Below are 25,000 nucleotides of genomic sequence, written 5' to 3'. Positions count from 1 at the left end.
TATGGCTGTATGTAAAGGGATACATTAGTGAAGGAAGTGAGGCAGAACTATTGGTGACAACCCGGAGGTGAAAAGTAGCTTCTAGCAATGTCACCTCGTCTCTGGATTCACAACTATGCGGGCAAAGAGACGTGTACACCAGTAAGATGGTATCCATGCCATGACAAGGAGGATTATAAATATTTCTATGGATCTACCTAAAAGATAGACACAGAGCTTTGTTAGCACAATATATGGTGGTATGCCAAATAGCCAAGAACACAAATGTTTAAAAAAAAATAAAAAATAAAAAAAAACATCACGTTTCCAGCAGTACTGTACAGGAGATACTGCAGCTACATTACAATGACTGACCATAGAGCTTTATCTTGTCCAATAGCCCTCATGTATTTATGTTTTATTATTGAATAATGGTTACATAGCAAAATACTGGGGGGAAAAATAAATTAAAAAAAAAAAAGAATTCCTGCTCCCCACAAAAACATTTGGTGCACAAGGCATCAGGGTATTTGTTAACTTACATACAGTAGGGTTACAAAGAGGTAAATTGGGGGTTCTCATTTCTCAGTGTGGTACCTTAATCACATGGCCATGCAACTCAAAATGTCACATTGGCACCACTTCTTGATATGGACAGTTGCAAATGAATTTGCTCATATCCTCCTTAAAATCGCTCTCCTGGCTTCCCATTACATTTTGGATCACCTACAAAAGAATCTCTTCCTTACCTTTACTGATCTCCCGCTTATCTGCTCCTCCTTACATATTAGCTTTGATCTCACGTTATGGCCCTGCTCGTCTCCTGTGCTCGATCCATAACTGTCTCCTCTATCTATTGCTCTCACCTTAAACCCCTTTCTATCGCTGCGCCTTATCTGTGGAACTACCTCACACTCAGTATACGCCAAGCACCTTCTCTCCCCACCTTTAAGTCAAAACTTAAAACTCACATCTTAAGTGAAGCATTTCATTAGCCTCAACTCGTGGCTACCGTCTCACACCCACAGTCGCTCCTATCAACCATCATGGCCAAGCACTGCCATCTCCTGCACTTATTCCTTCACCTGCTGTCTCAGCAAGTCTCTCATTGTACCCCTTCGGCAGAGCTCATACGCTCCGCTTGTTTGTGAGAGTGCGAGCGCTTGCCGTGTGGCGCAGCTGTAGCAGAAGCGATCTGTGAACGCTCCTGAAAAGCGATGTTTAGGCAATGGGGGCATGGCGGGTGCGCGGTCGTGACATCACGCGGTTGGTTCGCCCTCATTGGACTGAACTGCCGCCGTGACGTGGCCGACGCGACCAAAATCTTTGTCTTTAGAAAACGCGGCCCGCCATCGCGCTCCGTCGTATGCACGCGCGAGCAATAAGGGCGGCCTCAAAGCGAGTCTGCTCACGCGCAAGCAAAAAAAGCCGGATTGTTTGCTGCGCTTGTATCATAATTTCCTGTACTGTCTATTTTGCAAAGCGCCGAGTACATTGTGGGTGCTATATACATACATATCTATATACATTTGCACATCGGCACCCTGCATACTCTTCCCTTTACTTATTTCCTTGCTTGCCAAGAACGCTCCAACCGTAAGGAAACAACGTGTGTCCAGTAGCAAAAAGGACAGACATTCGTTATTTCCCAAAGAGCCATTTCAAAATAGATTACTTTATGAAGTAAAAGTTGATCTAGTTATTAAAAAGAGGGGGGGGGGGAATACAGAACAACCCAGATTTTTTTTAATGCAAACAAAAGCAGAATTACATTGAACATGGAATGTTAAAGGCAAAAATCATTTAAATCACCTCCTAAGTAATATTTAAATAGATTTAATACGTGCTGCTCCAAGCAAATGAATTATGAGTTTAAAACCTATTAAAATGTAATGTTTTTTTCCCTGAGCTGAGGGGAGAGAGATTTAAATCCACTGAATTTTAATATTTCAGCTTGAGCTGCAGGAGGTATAGAAAGTCCAAATGAACTATTCCATCAGCAGCATTCAAGCATGAACATTTTAATCAGTTTTACTTCCTTGGAGTTCTCTAACACAGTTTACGCTGTCATTCTGAAAGCACTTAACACAGAGAGTGTGAAAAACCACCAAGGCTTGTTATTGCCTTCACAATTGATGGCAAATAATTTTTCAGACTTCCTATCATTAAAATGTCACTGCTAAAAATGGAGGTTCAGCATTTCTGGTGCCAAAATGCTTTTTTTTTTCTTTGCACTTGGACACCACATACCTGTTCTGAAATGTTTTTTTGGTACATATAAAAAGACTATGTATAAGATACAATGATTTAAGGGCCATATTGACTAAAGGGTGCTAAGCTTCAGCACACCCTTAGACTCATTAGTTTAAATGCAAGTTAGAATGTGCTAGCGTGTAGCATTCTTTAATGAATATGGCCCTTAAATGGAAAATATAGATCAGAATGCAATTTATCTCCTTGCAAGTGCATTTTAATGCGACCGGGAGTCTTTTTTTCCCTACTGTGCGACAAAGAAGCATGGCCTTTCCATACAATATAGCAGAAATACCAATACAACACAGAATAGGGCATTACTATGTATGCTTTTCCAATAAGGCATTTTCTGCCATATACAGTAGTAGTAATTAAGACAACTAAAAACATGTTATATTAACAGGAGAGTTAATCACAAAAAGTAAAGGTAATTCTGCACACCACAATCTGAATAATAGTAGATACATGCTGTTACCGGTGCTCCTGGAACAGGGGAGTTCCTGACAATGACGAGCTCCAAAGCAGACAAAAAAGGAGGTTCCAGGGCACTACGGATTTTCAAAAGAATTTAATAGAAGAGGCACAACGTTTCAACCACCAAGCGTGGTCTTTCTCAAGATCACTTGAGAAAGACCACGCATGGTGGTTGAAACGTTGTGCCTGTTCATTAAATTCTTTTGAAAATCCGTTGTGCCCTGGAACCTTCATTTTTTGTTTATATTAACAGGAGAAACAGACCACAGATATACTGGTAAAATGGAATATATCAGGTTCTGTTTACACCTTCAGTGAACAAGATAACAGTGCTATACTCCAGTGTGTGTGTATGTGTGTATGTGTGTGTGTGTGTGTGTGTGTGTGTGTGTGTGTGTGTGTGTGTGTGTGTGTGTGTGTGTGTGTGTGTGTGTGTGTGTGTGTGTGTGTATATATATATATATGCCGGAAGAAGAGATCAATGTATCTCGAAAGCTCGCAGAAATAAAAGCATTTCGTTCGCCACTGAACGGTATCATCTATTTATTTTTTGATTATTGAAGCTCGGCTAACACGGTACTGATACCTCTACATATGTGTGTGTGTGTGTGTGTGTGTGTGTGTGTGTGTGTGTGTGTGTGTGTGTGTGTGTGTGTGTGTGTGTATATATATATATAACATTTTCTACATATCTATCTATATAGATTAGACACACATTTTAATAAAGATCCCATTGACCAGCACAAATATAAAATAAGTGATTATTTATTAAATAATGACACCAGAGAACAATTTCGGCTACTGAAATGTGCTCTGATGTCACTGGTTAATAAATGGTCTCTGAATTTTATTTGTGCTCTGTCAACACGCACATTTTCGCTCTTTTCTGTTAATGTATCGTGATGCATATGATTTCCTATGGAGGAGTATTAACAGCTACATTCTTAGAATATTAATTCAATGTGTTTGGCAAATGTGCTGCCAAACTCCCATACACTGCAATTGTATGGGGTGGAAAAATCACAGGCACCTGGTCAACGGACACCTAAAATGTAACCACCAGCACCTGTGCTGTGCTCAGTGTTGACTGACAGTCACAACCAACAGCGCTCCCCAGCATGCTTTCATGCCCGATAACCATTTGTGGTCACGCTATGACAAGCCGAGGCAAGGACCGACTGGTCAGTCAGCACCGCTTACTGTGGCGTGCGGAGGCCAGCGGAGAGCGGGTGTCATAAGTGCTGAGAGTCAGAGCGCTCCAGGACTCTGTCCATCCCTGCTCTCAAGTCACACTGTGGCAGGGGGAGGAGTGTGTTTTTGGGGATCAGTGTGTCACACTAACAGAGCAACAACCAACTGGCTTAACTACATTCTGTCTGGCTCATGCAGATTTTTTTTTTTTTGGCCACCCCTGTGTGTATGAGATAGAGATGGAGATATATATCCAGTGGTTGACAAATCACCAAAAAATCTACTCGCCACACAAAAAAAAGCTATGTGTGCTGTGCACGCGCATAGCAAGTGAAACTTCTTTGACTTTTGTCGCAGAAATTGACCTATAACGCGCGTGCTCGGCACACATGTGTCAGTCAGTGTATGTGTCAGTCAGTGAGTATGTATGTATGTGCGTCAGTCAGTGTGTGCATGTGCGTCAGTCAGTGTGTGCATGTGCGTCAGTCAGTGTGTGCATGTGCGTCAGTCAGTGTGTGCATGTGCGTCAGTCAGTGTGTGCATGTGTGTCAGTCAGTGTGTGCATGTGTGTCAGTCAGTGTGTGCATGTGTGTCAGTCAGTGTGTGCGCGTGTGTCAGTCAGCGTGTGTGCGCGTGTTTCAGTCAGCGTGTGTGCGCGTGTTTCAGTCAGCGTGTGTGCGCGTGTTTCAGTGAGCGTGTGTGCGCGCGTGTGTGTGCACGTGTGTCAGTCAGTGTGTGTGCGCGTGTGTGTCAGTCAGTGTGTGTGTGCCAGTCAGTGTGTGTGTGCGCGTGTGTCAGTCAGTGTGTGTGCGCGCGTGTGTGAGTCAGTGTGTGTGCGCGCGTGTGTGAGTCAGTGTGTGTGAGTCAGTGTGTGAGTGTGAGTCAGTGTGTGAGTGTGAGTCAGTGTGTGAGTGTGTGTGTGTGTGTGTGTGTGTGTGTGTGTGTGTGTGGGGGGGGGGGGGGGGGTGTCAGTCAGTGTGTGTCTCTCTCTCTCTGTGTTGTGTGAATGTCTCTCTGTGTTGTGCCCCCCCACCCCTCCTCCTCCCCCCCTCCCACTACCCCAGGCGGAGCTGCGGACTCCCAGCCCCCCCCCCTGGCGACACGTGGTCCCGTTACCCCCCTCCTCCCGACTCCCACTACCCCAGGCGGAGCTGCGGACACGGAGCTGCGGACTCCCAGCCCCCCCGGCGACACGTGGTCCCGTTACCCCCCTCCTCCCGTTACCAAAGCAGGAGTGACAGGGCAGGGGGTGGAGCCTCGGCCTCAGCTATCCCACCACGGAGCAGCGTACTCCACGGCGCGCAGCACCGCAGAGCCCGTGCCGGATGAGGGGAATTAAGGGACCCCTTAACTGACGGGACGTGACAGCGAATCACCGGTTGCCTTGCAGCAGCGCCCTCTGCCAACCACACCACACACACACACACACACACACACACACACACACACACACACACACGAAACCTGCCATCCACAACATGGATATGGACAGAGCCTCTGCGCATGCGTTGAGGAGGACGGCTGCCGGTGTGGAGGAGCGGGTGAGGGAGAGCGGCGCCGTCGCATGTCAGCGGCTGTGTGGGGGATGCGGCGGCAGTTAGATGTCAGCAGGTCGCGGGCAGCGGGCGGGGAACGGTGTGGGGGGGTGGTTGGAATGGTGGCCGTTAGGAGCGGCGGCGGGGGGAGCGGTGCCTATTAGGCGCGGCGCCGCCGCCGCATGTGATTTGCCAGAACACAGCCCGGCCTCATCTGCCAGCACTGTGACGTCAGCACTTTGACGTCACATCCGTTTCATTTTCTGCCCCTACAATCCATTTTTGTCCCATTAGGGATGAGGTGCCACTAAAGAAGTTTCACTTCAAAAAAATCTACTCGCCACCTAGTACCAAACGTGTGCTGCTTGGGCCAATATTTACTCGGCCGGGGGTTAAATCCACTCGCCCGGGGCGAGCAAATGTATAGGTTTGTCGAACACTGTAATATATCTATATAGATATATCTCTCTATCTCATACATACACACAGGTGGCCAGATATAGATAGAATAGATAGATAGACATCCATATCTCCCTCCCCCCTCCCCCTCTCATACAAATTTGTACATAAGATATAAACACGTATACATAAATACAGATTAACATGACCATGTATGCATGTGCAAGCTCCACCCTCAAGGAAAACCAACAGGTTTACAGAACAAGACAAACCTAAATGAGTCGTCTCAGTTATTTAAAGTTAGGTTTGAGAAATCTTGATAAATTAGCCTGTTTGTAGCCCTCATGGGCCTAACTTGGCACACACTTCTCCCGCGCACGCACACACACACACACACATACACACACACACACACACACTTATAACTCAGACCTGATCTCTCAAACTGAGGCATAAATGCAGTAGCAATTTCAATCTGGAATGTTCTCCTTCACAAAAGCAGCCTTTGCAAAAAGTGCAAATGGATCTTCAAATGTGTAACAGCCACAAAAATCTGGCCCTCTGGCACTGAAGTTGTTAAACATTTACAGGAGCTGAATGCAACCACTGCAAGGTATGTTACAAAATGTGTTAGGCTGTGTAATAATTAGCTGGTCATCAGAGCGCCTCCCCCCTGCTGACCAGCGTTAGTGCAGTCTTGCAGAACTGCTGCTACCTAACCAGCCATAACAACCAATGTCGAGGGCAGAATTACAGGGCAAACATATCCATAAACAGAAGAAACGCAGCACACGATATGTATGTGTCATCCAACGCTATTAACATCAACACATCCATGTGTATTTCTGAAACTAATGAGTAAGATCACTAGATTATAACACTAAAAAACACGTCTATGTTTTTTTTTAAGTCTTCTCTGCAGTCAGTGTAAAGTGCATATAAATGCTGTGATTGAGACATTAGCTCAGACCTGAAAAACCTACAGTAATAAAGCAAAAAAAAAAAAAAAAATACATGACAAAGGGCTATTCATTATGTTAATGTTTGGAAAGGTGCCTTTCACTTTACCAACAATGGCAGATTAAAGAAAAATGCTCTGAATAAAAGTATTGGCTACCAAGTAAAAAGCCGCTCATATCAAATGATCATTATTAGCACAGTTGATGTTTAGAGGGATATTTTAAAAGCAAATGTGTTCTTAAACAGTATACCGGCATAAAGTACCGAGTACAGTCTTACCAACACATACTGAAGAGTGAAAGCACCTTGTGTGGATTCTGTTGTTATCTTCCTATTGTCAATACTTAATGCAAAGTATGGTCCACGGCTTTGCAGATTTGGGAACTAAAAGTCTAACGACAAAGGCCATAATATCTAGTATTAGAGATGTAATGCATGCTGCTTATGTAAATGGGAAGTAACTCCTAGGACAGAAGTGCAACGGGGACAGCGGTATATTTAATAGGTTATAAAACTGATTGATATGTTATTTGTCAGACAAGATATGCCATTTTAAATATTTAACTTATCTATTGCAAACAAAAGCTTTGTAGAGTTTGCCAGTCCTCTAACCCGGAGGTGAATTATTATCTGTCATTTTTTTTTGCATTGCTTCTAAAGTTATTATGTCAAATAATTATAAGCCGATGCATGTGCATGTATCAGACAGGCATGAGTTTATGGGACCCCAAGAAAAGAGAAACATCAACTTTTAAAAAGGATGCAAATAAGTAAAAATCTTTTTAAGAACGTTGGTTAGACTGATAAGGTGTTTATAAAACAAGGCATTTATTTTTTACTTGTGATTGCCCCTTTTAGAGCCAGACTAAGATAATGGAAACAGCGTGCAGCAATTCTATATTTGTAGCGGTGAGTAATAGGTTTAGGGGTGCGCAAACTGGGGGGGTGCGTGGCGCTTACAGAGGCCCGCACTCTTCCCATAGAGTATTACTTAGAAATTGCATTGCAGCATATTACAGTAATAATCCTTACTCATAGAAAACATAGAAAACACAAAAACGTTGTACAGCTGTTACAGCTGTGCTGTTAGGCATTCAGAACCAAAATGTGGAGAGACTAAAAAAAAAACATGTTAAATAATAGAATACATACAACCAGGTGAAGAGGTTACATTATTGGGAGCTTTAATCTTCTCCAATATTTGCTGCAAGGAAGGTAAACATGGAGAAATGTAACATGTTCCTTTCTGCATTGTGCAACTGTCAAACCGAGTGTTTACTTTTGTGTTATATAATTTTATTCAAACAACCTTGTTTATTACAACTTAAAAATAAAATAAAAGCCGGAAGACGCAGAGAACCCAGCGGAGCCATGGTGGAAGGTCACCCCCCCCCCTCCCCTGATACCCCTACCCCTCAGGTTTGTGATGTGTGTCTGTTGGTTTGTCTTCCCAGTATGTCTTGTTGTCATCTGTTGAAAGTAATAATGCATGGATAACAGACACTGTTTTGCATATGTTTTTTAATGATAAGGCATGAAATGTCTGTATAACATGCAAAATTTCAATAAAATACAAGTGGTAAAAAAAATTAAAAAAACTCAACAAGATTTAGGAAAAACACATTCTGGTTTGTTTTGGACTGTTCACCGCCTGCAAACAAATAGTTGTTTAAGATCTGCAGTGTTAGAATCAGCAGTTCAGAACATGCAATCTGTTCGAATAGCAGGCTCAAAAAGAAAAAATATTGCATTAAAAATTACAGGAGTGAAGAAGTACTAGAGGTCATTAAAAATTTGAAGCCCTCAAAAGCACCAGGCCCTGATGGATTTTCTAATCTTTATTATAAGAAATGTGCCAAATTTTTAGCCACACACCTATTGCGAATGTACAATGCAGTGCTGGCGGGCGCCTCATTCCCGAGTCAGATGCTCCAGGCCTCTATCTCTTTAATATTTAAGGAAGGTAAGGACCTAACAAATTGTAAGAGTTACAGGCCAATATCACTAATAAATTCGGACAATAAAATATATTCTAAATTATTGGCTAATAGACTGGGCCATATTCTACCCCGACTGATCCACTCTGACCAGGTAGGATTTATTAAAAACTAGCTGATATACCCGGCGTTGCCCGGGATTAAAATGTCCCGCTCCCTCCTATCTCTCCGCTCCCCCCGTCTCTCTCCGTTCCCGTCTTTCTCCGCTCCCTCCCTGCACAGCTCTGGTCACCCGCCCCCTGCACAGCTTCGGCGCACCCCCCCCCCCCACCCTCTGCACAGCTCTGGCGCCCCCCCCCCCCCCGTCCCCTGAGGCGGCAGTGCCGGGAGGCAGAGGAGGTGGTGGGGGCGCTGAGGGGAGGTAGTACGGCAGTCCCTGCTGAGAGGAGATAGTACGGGGCCCGCGCGGATGGTGAGGAGAATGGCCGGTGGAGGTGACGTGTTGCCCCCCCTGCACATGTTCCCCCGGCTGCTCGTTCCCCCCTCCTCCCCGGCGCTCCCGGTCCCCGCTGAGTGTGGGCTAGGTGCGGGGTGAGAAGCTCCAGGGGAGGTTACCTACAGTGAGGAGAAGCGGGCGAGTGAGAAGTATTGAAGATTGCCTGTGAGCCCACTGTGACGTCACAAACCCCGCCCCTCAGCCAATGGGAGAGCTTGCCAGCGAGAGGGGCCAACCAATCAGAAAACGCACAACACCACAAACAATGCCACACACAAACATTACACTTTTATAGATAGGCAAGCAGAAGACACCAGACGAATAATTAATTTGATTGAATTGGCTAACAACAAAAAGATACCGACCATGGTGTTGTCTGGATGCGGAAAAGGCCTTTGATAGAATAGACTGGTCATACTTAAAAGCCACACTAGAGGCATTTGGCTTCAGCGGTAAATTACTAAAGGCAATTATGGCCCTGTATTCTAACCCAGCCGCAAAAGGTGACACATCAGGGCTTCCACTCTGATATTTTCCAGATTAAGAGCGGTACGAGATAGGGGTGCCCACTTTTGCACCCGTTATTCGCCCTATGTATGGAACCATTAGCCTCCAAAATTAGAAAGAACCCAGATATTTTGGGTATTCAAATTAAAGATTAATTGCATAAAGTGGCTCTATATGCGGATGATGTCATAATGGTGCTATCAAAACCTCTTACCTCTCTGCCCAATCTCTTCAATCTGCTAGGTAAATTCAATAAAATCTGGCTTAAAAATAAACCAAGCCAAATCAGAAGCCCTAAATGTGAATCTGCCCAAGGAGCTAGAAAAACTGATCTCTATCAACTTTAACTGGCAACCATTAAATATTTAGGTATCTACATCACTAAGAGCTACAAGACTCTGTATAGGGCAAACTAACCCAGTCTATTACAGAAGCGGACAGGATATGTAGGGCAGTGGTCTTCATATAGCATTTCCTGGTTTGGAAGGATGTGTTGTGTCAAGATGAATCTGCTTCCTAGACTTCTCTATTTATTCCAAGCCCTGCCAGTACCAGTTGTGCTGAAGGATGTTCGCCAGATACAGAAGTCAGCATCTAAATTTATATGAAAAGGCAAGACCCTGAGAGTTGAGAGTAAAATTTTAAGGAGACCAATTCTGGGGGGATGGCGGAGGGGGGAGGGGGCTGGCAGTACCTTGCCTATTGTCATACTATAGGGCGGCCCAATTATGTCAAATATCGCATACAGATATTTATATAATGGCATACAGACCCATCACAGAAATGATGGGTGGAGCTGGAGGGTGCGATGTGTTCTCCTCTAGCATTACAAAATCTGATTTGGTCCCCCAAAAAGATGCTTAGATCTATCAGAGAGCTGCTTTCCTCAATGACCAATTCGTTAGCAGTTTGGGAGGCCACTAAATTTAAATGCTCCCTGATCTCCAAAAACTCATTAATGGTGCCAATCCTCGACAACGTGGACTTTGCTCCGGGGCTGAATAGCAGGGATTTTAAAATCTGGACACTAAATGGGTATGATAGACTTAAGGATCTAGAGGGTAGAATAGGTATTAAAACCTTTGATCAAATTAAGTCAGACAAAGATATCCCTAAAAAAAATGTAGGTACCTTCAGATTCTGGCTTTTTATAATAAAATTACTCCCCGCCCTCCTTTCACGAATTTCAAAAAGCTCTGTATCTTAGAAACAGATACAAGCGGACTAGCCTCTCGATTGTACAAGGATATGATCCGTTCTGGCACTGGGTATGACAGGAAGCTTTCATATATCGCTAAATGCAAAGCAGACTTAGGGGAAGAACTCGATCCGGAGGATTAGGAAGCAATTCCGCTGGCAGCTTCAAAAAGCTCAATATGCGTGACCTTAAAGGAGAACGCATATAAAGGTCCTAATGAGGTGGTATCTTACTCCACTTAAATGATCTAAATTTGTCCAGGGTTACTCCCCATTGTGGCCGTGACAATGTAGAGAGCCAGCGGACTTGTTGCACATGCGTTCTCCTTTGACTCGCAATACGGGACGAGTCCAAAAAGCTCACGATTGGAACCGCAAGGGAAAGAGAAGGAGCTAACTAAAACAAGAGGGCTAGTCTAAACGATAGGCGCTTACGCATAAGACAGGAATAGACAACATGTTAGAAGAGACCTTCAACACAATCCCCACAATATCCCCCCACCCCCTTTCCTACCCCCTCCTCCCTCATTTTCCCCTGGTTAGATATGATTTGTATATGATTCTCATGTGCATCGATAATGCTAAAGGCATCTTGATTAAATGTATGGAATGAAATGTAATGTGTTTTCAGCCAAAAATAGTAATAAAATTTAAGTTACAAAAAAAAAAAAAAAAAAATTCGGGTGGCGCCGGGATCCAACTTCTGCCCGACAGGAAAGGGGGGAGCTGGAGAGTCCCGGGCCGGGTCCACTGCTGCCCCCAAGGTGCGTTGTATGCGTGTGTAGGGGGTCGTTGGTTGTCTCTGGAGCGGCAGCATCACCAGTCTTCCTGCAGCGTCATGTTGTCATGGCGACCCAATGTCACATAGCACCGTGACGTAATGACGTAGCTATGCTGCCGGAGGGGTCCCCGCTGCCAGCATGTCACTAGTACCCTTTCCGCAAGAGGCACGGCCGGCCCTGCGGTACGCATGTGTGCGCACACACATCTTATTTCAAACAAACAGATTACCAGTGCTCTACCAATAGTCCAGACAGTTTGGGTTGAACAAGTCCAAATATGTTGTCTTCGGAGGGCTTGGTTTCTCAGCCCCCCCCCCCAAGGTTCTGCCAGGGAACCTCCAAACATATGTAAAAAATAAAGAAGACAAGCACAGACCTCTTAGATGAATAAAAGATATATGTATTAGGCTACAATCCCCTATCCTTACTTACAGGTAAAGAATTTGTAGTGCAGCAGAAGAGAGATGCAGGGGTGAGTTTCACCACAATATAGAACAAAGTCCCATCAATATGACTGTCCACAGAACATAGTATGTAAATACCGTGATGTACCGTTATTCCTCCGTGTGGTCGTCTGTCAGGGGCGCCCGGTAGGATCCGCGTCTGGAACGTGCTGCAAATCGCCCGCAATAACAGATCTCCCCACGCTGGGAACCTCTAGTGTTTTTTACACACCTTATTTCGAGCTTTTGGTGTATGGTTAAACCTCGCAGCACAAGTGCCACAATATATACACATACACACCTACATATGGTTTCCCTTTTGATGAATGGTACTACATGAACTCAGTGAGAGATGTACGCTACAATTACAAAAAGTCGCAGTACAGCACACGTGCAAAGCTTGTGTAGATACTACTCATATCCCACACTTCAATGCGTGTGTGCGTGTGTACACACCCATTTTTTTCCTAACACAAATCTTATTTCAGGATATGTGGAAACTGGAGAAAAAGCCTTAAAGCAAAAGGGTGTGCTATGTGGCTGGCAGGACAGAACACAAAATGCCTTCTGGTTTTCTTCACCTCCCACTCGCGCCCTCGATGAATTGCCAGCAAATGCTTATTTTTTTTTTTTACGGCTCAACACAGATCCCTCAGATTTTTTTTTTTTTTTTTTATCGGGGGAACTTCACAGGAAATAAAAGGTTACTCTTTCTCCATTTATAACCCTTAATTGACTACCAGTATTCTCCTGCGGTCAAAGGGGCACAGAACAGAATAAGAAATAGCCCATTAAGCAGAGGCCACACTCAGAACACTGCACTCTACCTCCGCCAGCAAGGATGCGAGCGTGCGGGTTTCCTTGTTAAAAGACAGAGGCATAATTGAAGTAATATCTTCACTTCAGATTGATTATTCGGCGACCCTTATCCACATCTTCACTCGACAATTTGAATTTTAATGAAAGTAAATGGAATAATTAGCATTTCAAAGTGTGTTTGATACACTGAATAAAAGAGGGAAAGACTTTTATGTATAATCTATACACAAAAGGGGGAAAAAAAGCATTTGGGAGGGGGCGAAGAAGAAAAAGTACAGTTGTAGTGTCTTCATTAGAATAACTTAGTGGCTTGCACCAGCTGTATAATTATAGATGTGAATAATGTGTTATTAAACCATGATTTCTCACCTCTACATTGTGATGTTAAAGACAATATTTAATTGTTTTTCCTTACTTGTATTGTAAATGTAAACAGAATGACTGCCCAGATCTGCAGTCTGACAGAACATGGTAATAATATACAGCTGCCATTACTAATGCAAACGGGACATGATTTACTTTTTATTTTCTTCTGGGGTTTTTTTGTGAAGTAAAGAACAAAGGGTGGGAGAGGCAGGAGAATAGTCCATTAATGTTTGTCTTAGGTTTTTTGTTGTTATTTGTTTAACTTTGGAAGATAGTGCCGATGTCACCCATTAAATTATACAGGATGCATATAAATCATTTTAACACACACACACACACACACACACACGAAATGGCCAGCAACATATGGCCAGCTTTGTGTGTGAGGGATCCCCTCAAGCAGGGAAGCAGTTTTAAGGAAGGGAATTGTGGGTTGTTGTTTTTAAAGCCAAACACTGTGCTCCAAGGCCCATATTTAACAAGCTGGAGAAAACGTTGGCCCCATTCACTTGAACGGAGCAGATTTCTTCTTCGACCTACTCACTGTATATTATTTTGAGATGCATGTATACACACACACACACACACACACACACACACACACACACACACACACACACACACACACACACACACACACACACACACACACACACACTTCATTGCAGCATATTAAACATGAGATCATACAAGCAATGTAAACGAAAACTAACTAAAGTTGGGCTGAAGGCATTGTTTTGTGGTAAAATGTGTCTAAAAATACCAGTGTCGGCTCTCCTTGGGAACTTAGGCAAGTCACTTTATATGACTTAAAAAGGCACCAATATTTGATTGTAAGTTCTTCGGTTCTACGGTCAATGCCATTTAAGAAAATAAATCGTTTTCTGACATTCCGAAAAACAAATACATTCTTTTGTCAAAACAGGTACCTTCTTTCATTGGTTGGGACCATTGTGTTGTAATAAAAAAGTCATCAGAATGGATAAATAATCCCACCAAACACTCATGCCTTAAGGTGTATGAACTTGTTCCTAACTCCCGGATCCAAACACTACACCATCCCCACACCAAAAACAAACAAAAAAAAAAAAATCACTAACCTCCCACCACCCTCCCCAAACAGCCATCACTCTTTCCTCGCACCTTCCCACAGACCTCAAACATATCAGCGGGTACATCCTGCTGTATGTAGAGATAGAGATGCTTCGCTCTTCTCTGTGCCGGGCTGAGACAGATCGCAGCCTCTATGTCTCCAGGCAGCGTAGGGTGTGCCCATTGAGAAATGAGCAGAGCTTTCCCCTTTGGGCCGCGGAAGCCGGATTGAGAAACATTGGTATTGGTGATGATAGCCTTCGTAAATCAATGCCTGCTCTGTTCCGTCGGGAACACTGCCAGACGCCCCCCCGCAGACCTCAAAGCTACACGCACACTGCAACTTCGCTGTCATGCAGTGAGATCTGCAGGGGACATCTCTGTTGGGGTATCAATGTTCCTACATGAGGAGAGCACGCACGGATTATCATCACCTATAAAGAAATTCAGGGGGGGGGGGGGAGATAGGGGAGGTTCCGGTCTGTACATTATTTTTCTAGATAACATTAAAAAATAAACATTTTTCCTGCTGTTTGGTTGAACTGCCCTGTTAAAGGATTACTTCATGGTTGTCATTAGTAGCCCATAATTACTATAATTTTTTTTTTTTTTTTTTTTTTTTACTGCAACAGTCCAAAGGTTTCCACCAATACAGATCTGGTGTTAACCCGGAGTTACATCACAGCAGGTCCCCATCAGGGACAGAGGACTGCACTGGTTGCTCCAATAACACAACCCTTAGGCTGCCCTTGTGATGTTCCATGAACATCACAAGTGCCGTCACTGTAAGGGGCGTTATAACGTTCAGGGAACGTCATGTAATTGTTGCTCGTTTCCTAAGGAGAGATCGTGTTTACCACTCCGATGTGATGGGAACAGAAGCGGAGGACCCTGCCTTTCTGTTCACATCACTGGGGGTCTGGCTGTGACCACGTGATCGCTACCCCAAGCAATCACGAGGCCGCGGTCCCGGGAGTCCAGGGGCACCAACAGTGCCACTGGGAATCCGGCATCGAAAGTGTTCAAGCAGCAATCCCCTCTACTCACCAAACAAAAATAAAATGTTCCCTTTCTTTTTACTACTGTGAAGTCGTTTTGCTGATAGATTTCGCAGGGGCACACACTTTAAGTTCTGTCGTTACATTTTGGAGGCATCATTTGCCGACAATTGGCCTTCCTGGGAGATCAAAATGGCTAATGCCATCCTCACGCCATTAAACAACGGAGGATGCCATGGTGATTTTATTGACAGGTGTCTGCAAAAATTAAAGAGCTGGGGGATTTTTTTTTTTAAAGATCTAGGTCAGCAACAGCTTATAATACAACTTAATTTTATTTTTTTGGGGGGTAGAGGACTGCTGCTTTAAGTGGTTGATGTAACCAAATGTAAACACAATTCCCCCACTGAAAAAATGAGCTATAATGGAGAGACAACATACCCCAATAATTGCGTTCAGCTCTGCCATGGTCACTTGTTTGGCACGTTCCACAGCCTGTACCACTTGCTGCTGGTGCTGAAAGTGAAAACAAATCAGAAAACAGATAAAAATAGTTTGTTTTCTGCTCTGTATCATATAGTTTTCCCTTTCCTGGATACTCCTTCTAAATGCTACCAAAACAAAAGGCAAAGTGATGGGCATCATTCCAGCTGGAGGCCCTTTGAGAGCTTGCATTACAACAAGGAAAATACAGTAAGTCTGCTACTCTAAAGCACTTCCCATAGCGCCACAAGATTTACTTGTCCTTTCCACGTTCCTCCCCACAATGTGCAAACACACGGGCTTCTATTAAAAGAAACGTTTAACACTTGCATTTCAATATATTGCAGACGTTAATAAGACAAGGGGAAAGATAAAGATTTAAGATGGTTGGATACTGAGAAAAAGCTGCAGTGGCTTCAGAAAGGTTGGTTGACAATACAAAACAGGACCCAATCAGACCATAGTGTTTTAGAAGGGAAAATTTTTATATAACGGTTACAGAATGTACTCATTGAGCATCAGGCGATTCATTCCTGCCAGTGCCTATCTTTTCACCAAACGGCTCTCAATCTAAAAGCACCATTGCTGATGGCACTTCTTATGTGCACAGGAATAGACAGATATATGGAATATACAATGGTGAATATCCATGTCAATACATTAACACTTTATTTGAAGACCTGATGAAGTGGCAAAGCTAAAAGTGTTTTTGACCAGAGATCAGAAGTGATGAGAGTAATAATGGCTCAGAAAATGGTGTTACCATTGTATATTTCATGTATGCATGCAGACGTTTGCGGGTTTTGTATCAGCATTTCTGCGGTTTTCCTCAGCTTGAATGTTCAGAGAGGAGAGGTCCACTGTCCCTGCCGATTCCACTAGTTGAGGCTCAGAAACTTCAGCTAATTAGAACAGGTGCGGGACGGTTTATATACTCATTAGACAACATGAATTTATCACAAGTCCTGTTGCCTCTATACACTTTACCCATCATTTATAAAACGCCAGCATATTCCGCAGCGCAGTACAACACGGGAATAACAAACATACAACACACAGAATGGCATTAAAGAAGAACAAATGAACGCAGACCAATACAAAAAGGTACGGAGGGCCACATTAGTGAGCTTACAATCTGAAGAATAAGTGGCTCAGTGAAAACAAAAAGGTATAAGTGGCAGCTCATTGTGAGACGGAGTATGCCACAGGATGGGTAGTGTATACAGTATGTCAGTCGTGTGTCAGAAAGGCTTAAAAGAAGAAGAAGAGGCGAGTTTTCAGGGGCTGAAAGCCGAGGAAGCGTCTGATGGTGCATGGTAGGGAATTCCAGAGAAGGGTTGTGGCATGGGAGAGGTCTTGTAGCCGGTTGAGGATGAGAGGTACAGGATATGGGCAGAACTGAGGGCGTGTTTAAGGAAGTATTTGGAGACGAGGACTGAGATGTAAGGGGATGCAGTATTGTTGAGGGATTTCTATATACGAGTTATAATTATAAATGTAATTCTAGAGGACATGGGAAGCCAGTGTAGGGATATGCATGGTGAAACAGGAGATGAAAAGCAGTCAATGAGGGAGAAGAGTTTTAGCAGCCGCATGTTGATGCATTGGAGTGGGGACAGTCGGATGAGGGGAATGCTAAGGAGGAGGTTGCGGTCATCTAGGCGAGACAACTTTTGGTAGAGAAAATGGTGTATTTTAGCAATATTCCGTAGGTTTAGGCTGCAGGACTTAGTGAATGACACCAAAGTCTGTCAAAGACAATCCCTAGGCAGGCTTTAGGTGTTGACGAGGTTATGGTGTTATTTATGGTGACGGAGAATTTGGGTGTAGGGCTGGAAGTGGAATAAGGGGACAATTAGGAGTTCTGTTTTGGATACGTTGAGCTTAAAGTATTAGTGGAACATCCAGGATGCAACAGCGGAGAGACACAGTGACAAGACTGGAGAGAAGAGAAGGAGCAGTAGATTTGGATATTATCAGCATAGAGATGATACTCCAAATGAATATTGGTTCATCAAGAGAAGATGTATAGAGTGAGGAGAGCAAAGTGAGGAGAGCAGAGGGCCTAAGGCAAAGCCTTGTAGGATCCCATCAGAAAATGAGAGTGCAGAGGACACACCAAAAGGAAACCGTGAAGGAGTGGTTAGATGGGCCGTGAACTTGGGAGACCAATACAGTTAAGAGTGTTCAGGGGAAAGCGGTGATCAATAGTGACAAAGGCAGTAGAGATATCAAGGAGAATAAGTAAGGAGAATTGATCCTAAGATTTTGCTGGAAGTAGGTCATTGACCACTTTGTTAGTTCCTGCTTAGCTGCACCTCATTCCATCTGGAGCCAATACAACCTGCATGTGCCCAACATGACAGCCCTGAGATGGATGATGAGCATCCAAAGATCTGCACCCCTTTTGCTCAGGACCAGCATGCAAAGGGTTAAACATGCAGCAATTCCAGTGGTTTGGTTATACAGATGTTGGCTATATACCAATACTCCCATTTATGTGCGTGTATAGAGGTGTGTGTATACAGACATATATGGGCACACAGAGTTATAGATAAATAGATAGCTATATAGATAGACACACACACACACACACACAGAGATAATAGAGATAGATTACAGCAGGATGCCAAAGTTCCCAGAGTGTAAAAGTCATTGACATCTGAATGTTGAGGAAAAATAGGAAGTCCAGTTTGGCAGCCTGCATCTAAACCTTAAAGATGTGTACAAGTCGCAACAAAACCGTTTTCTACAAATGTAAAGATCAAAGTCTTAAACAAGCTACAACTGTGAATAGTAAAGCAAATACTACATTTCTTTGCTTTTATTTGAACTAGGTCCACTCCCCATCCGGACCAGTCCTATATGTTTAGCAAGCAAATCAGAACTCATTGGTTAATGAGGCGTGATTAAAATCAGCTTAGCCAGTTAGGTGAATGGTGTTACAATCTGTTCAACAAAATACAAGGGGAAATAAAACACTAAGGAGGATATAGATATACACAAAAAAGGAAAGGAATGTGCTAAATTTTATTAAAATTATTTAAAATATAAATATGCGTAAAAAGGAATTATTAAATATGAGGTGTTTTGTTCACACGGACTCGAGACAAAGAAAAATTAAAACTTGTCAATGCTTAGGCAGGTAAAAAAAAAATACTTACAACCACCCTTCCCAAATTGTTTAATGGTTGATGCAAACTGCAGTGCTGCTCGGTATGTTTGCAAAACCCAAGGGGCCAATCGCATTAACCATCAGAAGAGTGTCAAATTGTAACGAGCACACTCATCACAACATTGGAAAGTGCATACACCGATGGAGATGCAATAAAATCAAATTACTCATCCATGTAACACCTTGGCCACTTTTGTTGTTTTTATAATTTAACAGGTTTCTTAGGCGCAATAGCCTAACATATCGATTGCTTTTACTAGACTGTTAGGAATGGTAATCTCAGTATTTAGTGCTACATATAGACCGTTAAAGCCTTGTCAAGTAACTCGTACAATAACTTGCCGCATTTCCCAGGGGGTGGAACAATCCTATGGTATATTACGACTTGGTACATTGTCTATTATCTCTGGTAGCCTGAGCGGCTCGGCTACTGTACTTCTGCTAAATTAAGTTATGCTCTCATCCAACCCACGTCCTCCACCTCCTCAATTTGCACAGTCAGTCCAAGATGTAGAGGGTAGTCGCAGTTGTTCAGAGGCACTGAGCAATATGCCCAACCTGTGCCGGGCCCTCTGTCAAAGCAAAATGTGGTTCCTTTGCATCTTCCCCTCCCTCTACCCGGAGCTGCACATGAATATGGTATGTTGCTCAGACCTGTGTCAGCTCACCTTCACCTCCTCTGGGCAAACTACATGAACACTAGTCACCAATCCAACTCTTGGAAATGACCATACCCTACCAAGACAGTCCAACATACGGACCAAGGGGATAAAAGTCGTTAACAAGTATGACTTCTATTAAACTGGAATACCAATTTAATGTACGCATTCCATCTTTATAATACAGGTAATTGACATGCAATGGCAGGGATAAGGGATTAAATCTTGCCCATTGGTATTGATTATTTGGGCTGAAGGAGAATGTTAGTGGTAATGACACTTGTTACTATACTGTTGCTTTGCAGGGGGTGAACCACGTTGTAATTAGAGTGTCAACTCTCCTTGCAACTTTGTCCAATTCTGTATTCCTCCCCGTGTCCCAGGCACCAAAATTAGAATGTATAGACTTCAAGACAGAAACTTATTGTGCCTTCAGTTGTCTCACATTTTAATCTGGTCTGTAACTGTCACATACACCAATAACATATTATCTCTAACAGTTCATGCAATGTCTTCAAATATAATGTATAACCCTGTTCATTTAATGTATATATAATGTATAACCCTGTTCAATACCCTGTATTGTTATCATAACTGTGTCCAGAGTTGATACAGTACTTGAAAACGAGAGGCAACTCTCACTGTATAACTTCCTCGTAAAACATTTCATAAATGAATACAATTCTCTATACCGCATTGTGTATATGGTTTACATACATACATATACAGTACTTATGATTTGATGATTTGTGTTTTCATATCTGCAACAAAGCTCTGGAATCAAGTGCAGAGTTAAAGAAATATAACTATGATTGAAGTCATGTCCCTCTAATTGTGGCAAGATTTGTGATTTCAATTATAAAGGATAAGAGGCCGAGTTATGTTTGGTGTCAAGGCTGTTAAATTCCCATCTCAAATATTTAGCAAGTTTGAAGTTGCCCGGATAACATTCCTTTGACATACTTATCTTTTTTCTAAACTGGCAGGGAACATTATACCGTATGTCACACACTGTTTGGGCTTCAACTATTTGTAAATGCAACTTGCCGTATTAAGATGCCCTGTCCATAGAATATTAGGTAAGGGGATATGTTTAAGTCAAAATGTAAGACATGAGCTGTGCTATTTGTAAAGTTGCAATCCCACATCGCAGGCCAGAAAACAAGCTTTTATAAAAGAATTTAAGTCTAATTGGCTTCCCGAAACAAATATAACCCATACTAAATACAACCCCTGCTTTGGCGTCTTTTCTTCCTTTGATAATTCATTACAAATTGAATGTTGTTCAACAACACTTTGCACACACTGCCCACCCTTTATCTGTATTGGTTCTCCAATTAGGACACGGTGGGGTAAAGTAAACACTTGATTGACATCCCTTATTCAGAAGCCCCCCCCCCCCAGCCCCCCAAGACATACAATTTGTCATTCATTATCAAAAACAAACAGCAGTAAAATATTTGCCATTAGCACGGTTTGATATACAGGCGGTCCTCGGTTATCCGCCGGAATCCGTCCCGCAAACCACCGTCAGATAGCAAATCGTCTGATTGCGGGTCCAATGTTAATCCGCGGCGGTGGCGACGAGCGGCGGATAATCCGTTCAGTGGAATGCAATATATTTCGACAGATAATGGACCGACAGACAGCGAGGACCACTTGTATTTAGCCCCCGTAATGAATGATGTTTACATAATTGCTGTACCCTGCAAGGAACCCAGTTTCTTTCCATGTCCAGGTAACCCACAAATGTATTCCAAAAATATTTAATAAAACAAAACTACTAACACAAATAATAAAATAATAATAATCTTACGCAGGTATCCTGTTGCTATACATAATTTGACCTTCCTGCCTGCCACACCTGGAGCATCGCTAATAACAAATACAAGTTCCCACACAAGGATTAATCATTGGCAGCTACTTTATTGTTGACTCGTACAGTAACTATAAAAGTAAGATTCCCCCCTCAGACCCCAGGCCAGCCAGTGAACTCAACTTCTGCCAAGACAGCCTCACTCTAGGAAAAAGTGGTACCAAGAAAAGTAAGCTCACTGGCCGACTGGATCTTGCATTTTCCAAGAACACTCAATCTACACGATATGTAAAAATTTATTTTAAAAGAAAGGCGACTTCATACATAATTAAAATTAAAAAAAAGTGAGCGAAACGCTTCATTTATTCTGTTTACTTTCAGAACTTTCCTCTAATGCCAATCAGAAGGTAGAAAAACCTGGCATGATGCCAAGAAGACTGCAGAACCACAAAAATATAATGAAGCAAAGAGGATGACAAAAAAAACGATTTATTGTAAAAAAAATGGAGAGACTACACTGCCATGTTTCACCCAAAAGGGCTTTATCAAAGTGTACTGGACTGTCTTTGTAATATAGGAGGTTATCTCTATGCTTTGGGACAGTTTAAAAGGTCCAAGATAAACTCTAATTAGGGTGGGACCAAAGTCCAATGCTAATACCTCCAGAAGACTACTCACACATATCTCATCTGATTAAATGCTTGCTAAAGGGTTTCTACATTATTGCTATCAATTCTCATAGAAAGTATGCTGGATAAACGAAACACACCAGTTTTTCTTTCATTTGGAAGTGAATCTCAAATTTTTGGAGCCCCAGTTTTTTTTCCCCTTTCCTTTCAGGTTAGGAGATATCATCATTTAATGCCAATCGCCAGGCGGAGAGAACAGCTCTCGGCCCATTCTGGCAGGTTTATTTTATTGTTTATTTTTTATTTTTTTAATCTACTCTAGTAGATGCCATTTTGATAGCCATAACTCTGAGCCACACCGAGCGTACGTGACAGAAATACCCTCTGCATTACGCCAAGCGCATTGCAACTTTTCTCACTGTAGTAGTGCATTTAAATGATATTGTGCTGAATTTTAAACAAGATGCTGAGGTGGAAATGAGTGGAACAGCAAGGAAATGAAATACAAGTGGCATTAGATTCACAAGATGGGAGGAGAAAAGGCAAAAAATAAATGAAGGCAAGTTTATCTTCTTTTTTTTTTTAACCCCTTTATGTCATTTAAATGGCATCACTTAGCTTGGTGCCTGTAAATGAAGTTCCCTTACCTCTTGGGACAAGAAAGGAATGACTTGTGCACAGATAGCATTCAGTCTCTTGACAATTTCTGCCTGCAGAGGGAGGAAGAGAAATAAGAGCATTTCATTAAGCAAAGCATTTCGCAAAAACCTTGTTCCTGAGACAGAATGTATTAACATTTGATATATTGAATTATGTATACCAACTGTACGCTCTCTAAATAAACACCTAAAAATGGAGCACAGGATCATTGAGCTACGCAGGAACCAGAAACTTGCAGTAGGTGGGGGGCGGGAGCCCAAACGGTTCCGCTCAGCAGTGTTAATAAGGCTGGTTTTGCAAAAAGTTTTTTTGTTTCGATGGAAGCACAGTCAAAAAAAATTCCATTCATAATTTGCCTTTTTTTTTCTTTTCGTAATTCTTTAGAGCGAAGTCAGTGGACCATTGAAACCTGCAGAGGCTGCCAAGTCAGCTTTAAAACCTGACAGCGACTCATTAATGTGCACATCCGCAAGGCATTTGACACCATCTAACGAGTTAACTGCTCAAGTATGTATAGCTTATCTTACATGTAGTTAATAGATAGCACAGACGGAATGAGGCTGTGTAAGACAACACGGGCAAAATAAATATAGCAGAATACTACCGTGAAGGATGCGAAAAGAAGCCTGACATTACAGTTTATTCTAAGCATTCGGACGGTCGTTTGATCCACGTGATCAAATTCTCAAACACTTCAAGCAACTTTCACAGAAATCTTCAGCAGATTCGGTGGTGAGGTTTGCACTTGCATGAAAGTGCCTGAGCCCAGGCACTAGAAGGTTTCTTTACTCCTCCGCTCCCACAGTGGATAACATAAGGATTGTGAAGCCTCGTCTGAAAAAGTCCAACTTAGGCCAGGTCCCACCGGCTGGCTACTGCAGCATCCGCTGTGGCGGACGCTGCAGGGGACAAGATCCGCCCCACAATTGGGCCGGGCGCCGCGCTGAGCAGACAATCTCTTGGTCTTAAGAAAATTGAGAGCAGGAGTCGTGACGGAGCGCTAGGCCACACCCCCTGGGGGTTCAGCCAATGAGGGTGAACCTGCCGGGTGACGTCACGTCCGCGCCCCCATCACGCCCCCTCCCCCGTCTTTCCCCCTGCAGACCGGGGGACTCTGCTGCAGGCGCGTGTGCAGCGGGGCCGCAGCCTGATATGTAAAAATCAGAGTAACGCTCACATTGACAGAGTATATTTCTCGCTTCTTCCCAAAACGTGTCTCACACTGGGAAATGTGTTGTAGATACTCATTTGTATCTATCCGGTTAAACGTAAGGCTATAAACTATTCAGTGAAGTGGATATATCTCTGAAAATGAGATTATCTATGTCATTGTCATTTATAGATATCTATTCAATTTCTACATTTTGCTGTGCTTATACTGTCCACAGATATATTTCAATTCATGTCTTTTGGATCATCAATTATTATGGTACCTTTAGACAATCTTTATATTCATAAACCTGTTGATTAACAATAGTTTCATTTTAAACAATCTACGTATATAATCAAATTAATACCAATCAATCTGCTAAAGTAGATCCATGGAATCATTCATTTCATCTATGTAATGTTGTGTATTTTTTTTAATATATGTAATTGGTATTTGCAATGTATAGAGGAATCCAGTGGATAAAAAAAGCGGAGCACAGCATACCAAAGATACGGTATGGGGCTACACACAAAAGACCAAAATAAAAAACACCTTTATTTACTCTGCTGACAACATGGAAAAACAGGTCAGTTACTCTAACGCATTTCACGATTTTTCTTTGAAACGCGTTAGAGTAACGACCTGTTTGTCCATGCTGTCACCAGAGTAAATAAAGGTGTTTTTAATGTAGTCTCATATCTTTGCTATGTTGTGCTCTGCTTTTATATCCACTGGATTCCTCTAAGCATGCTGTCAGCGTGATGCACGCACTGGTACCAGACTGGTACCGGACTGCCTCAGACTGGGAGTACTTCTTCCTCTCTTCTTACGGATATTGGGACAAGACTGCATGTGTGTGTTGCTCTAGGGAGGTTGTGCATATAGGTGACATGTGGGGCTAGATTGTTCATATACAGTTTATCCTTATACAGTATACACCATAGGACTTTATACATATGACCCCCTTTATCTGAGCCCAACCACACACCAGATTTCAGAT

The 25,000-nt window shown here is 42.9% G+C and overlaps 1 protein-coding gene across 7 annotated transcripts in view; it reads right to left on the bottom strand.

Moving 5' to 3' along the window:
- LOC142493984 (transducin-like enhancer protein 4) overlaps window positions 1-25,000 on the bottom strand; it is a 118,509-nt gene that overhangs the window by 64,004 nt on the left and 29,505 nt on the right. For 4 of the 7 annotated variants that reach the window (XM_075598836.1, XM_075598841.1, XM_075598819.1 and 1 more), the window contains exons 5-6: window positions 22,838-22,900; window positions 15,870-15,944 (exon numbers count right to left, since the gene is read on the bottom strand). The exons of 1 other annotated variant lie outside the window; for it this stretch is intronic. In XM_075598836.1, coding sequence (XP_075454951.1) covers window positions 15,870-15,944; window positions 22,838-22,900 — 138 coding nt within the window. The remainder of the gene's footprint in view (window positions 1-15,869; window positions 15,945-22,837; window positions 22,901-25,000) is intronic. 2 more of the 7 variants (XM_075598843.1, XM_075598844.1) reach the window with 1 other exon arrangement.

The sequence above is a fragment of the Ascaphus truei genome, chromosome 1 (assembly GCF_040206685.1).
Source record: "Ascaphus truei isolate aAscTru1 chromosome 1, aAscTru1.hap1, whole genome shotgun sequence".
In the NCBI taxonomy this organism is placed as follows: domain Eukaryota; kingdom Metazoa; phylum Chordata; class Amphibia; order Anura; family Ascaphidae; genus Ascaphus; species Ascaphus truei.
The sequence above is the reverse complement of the archived record's forward strand: the minus strand, read 5'-3'. Positions and strand labels throughout refer to the sequence as shown.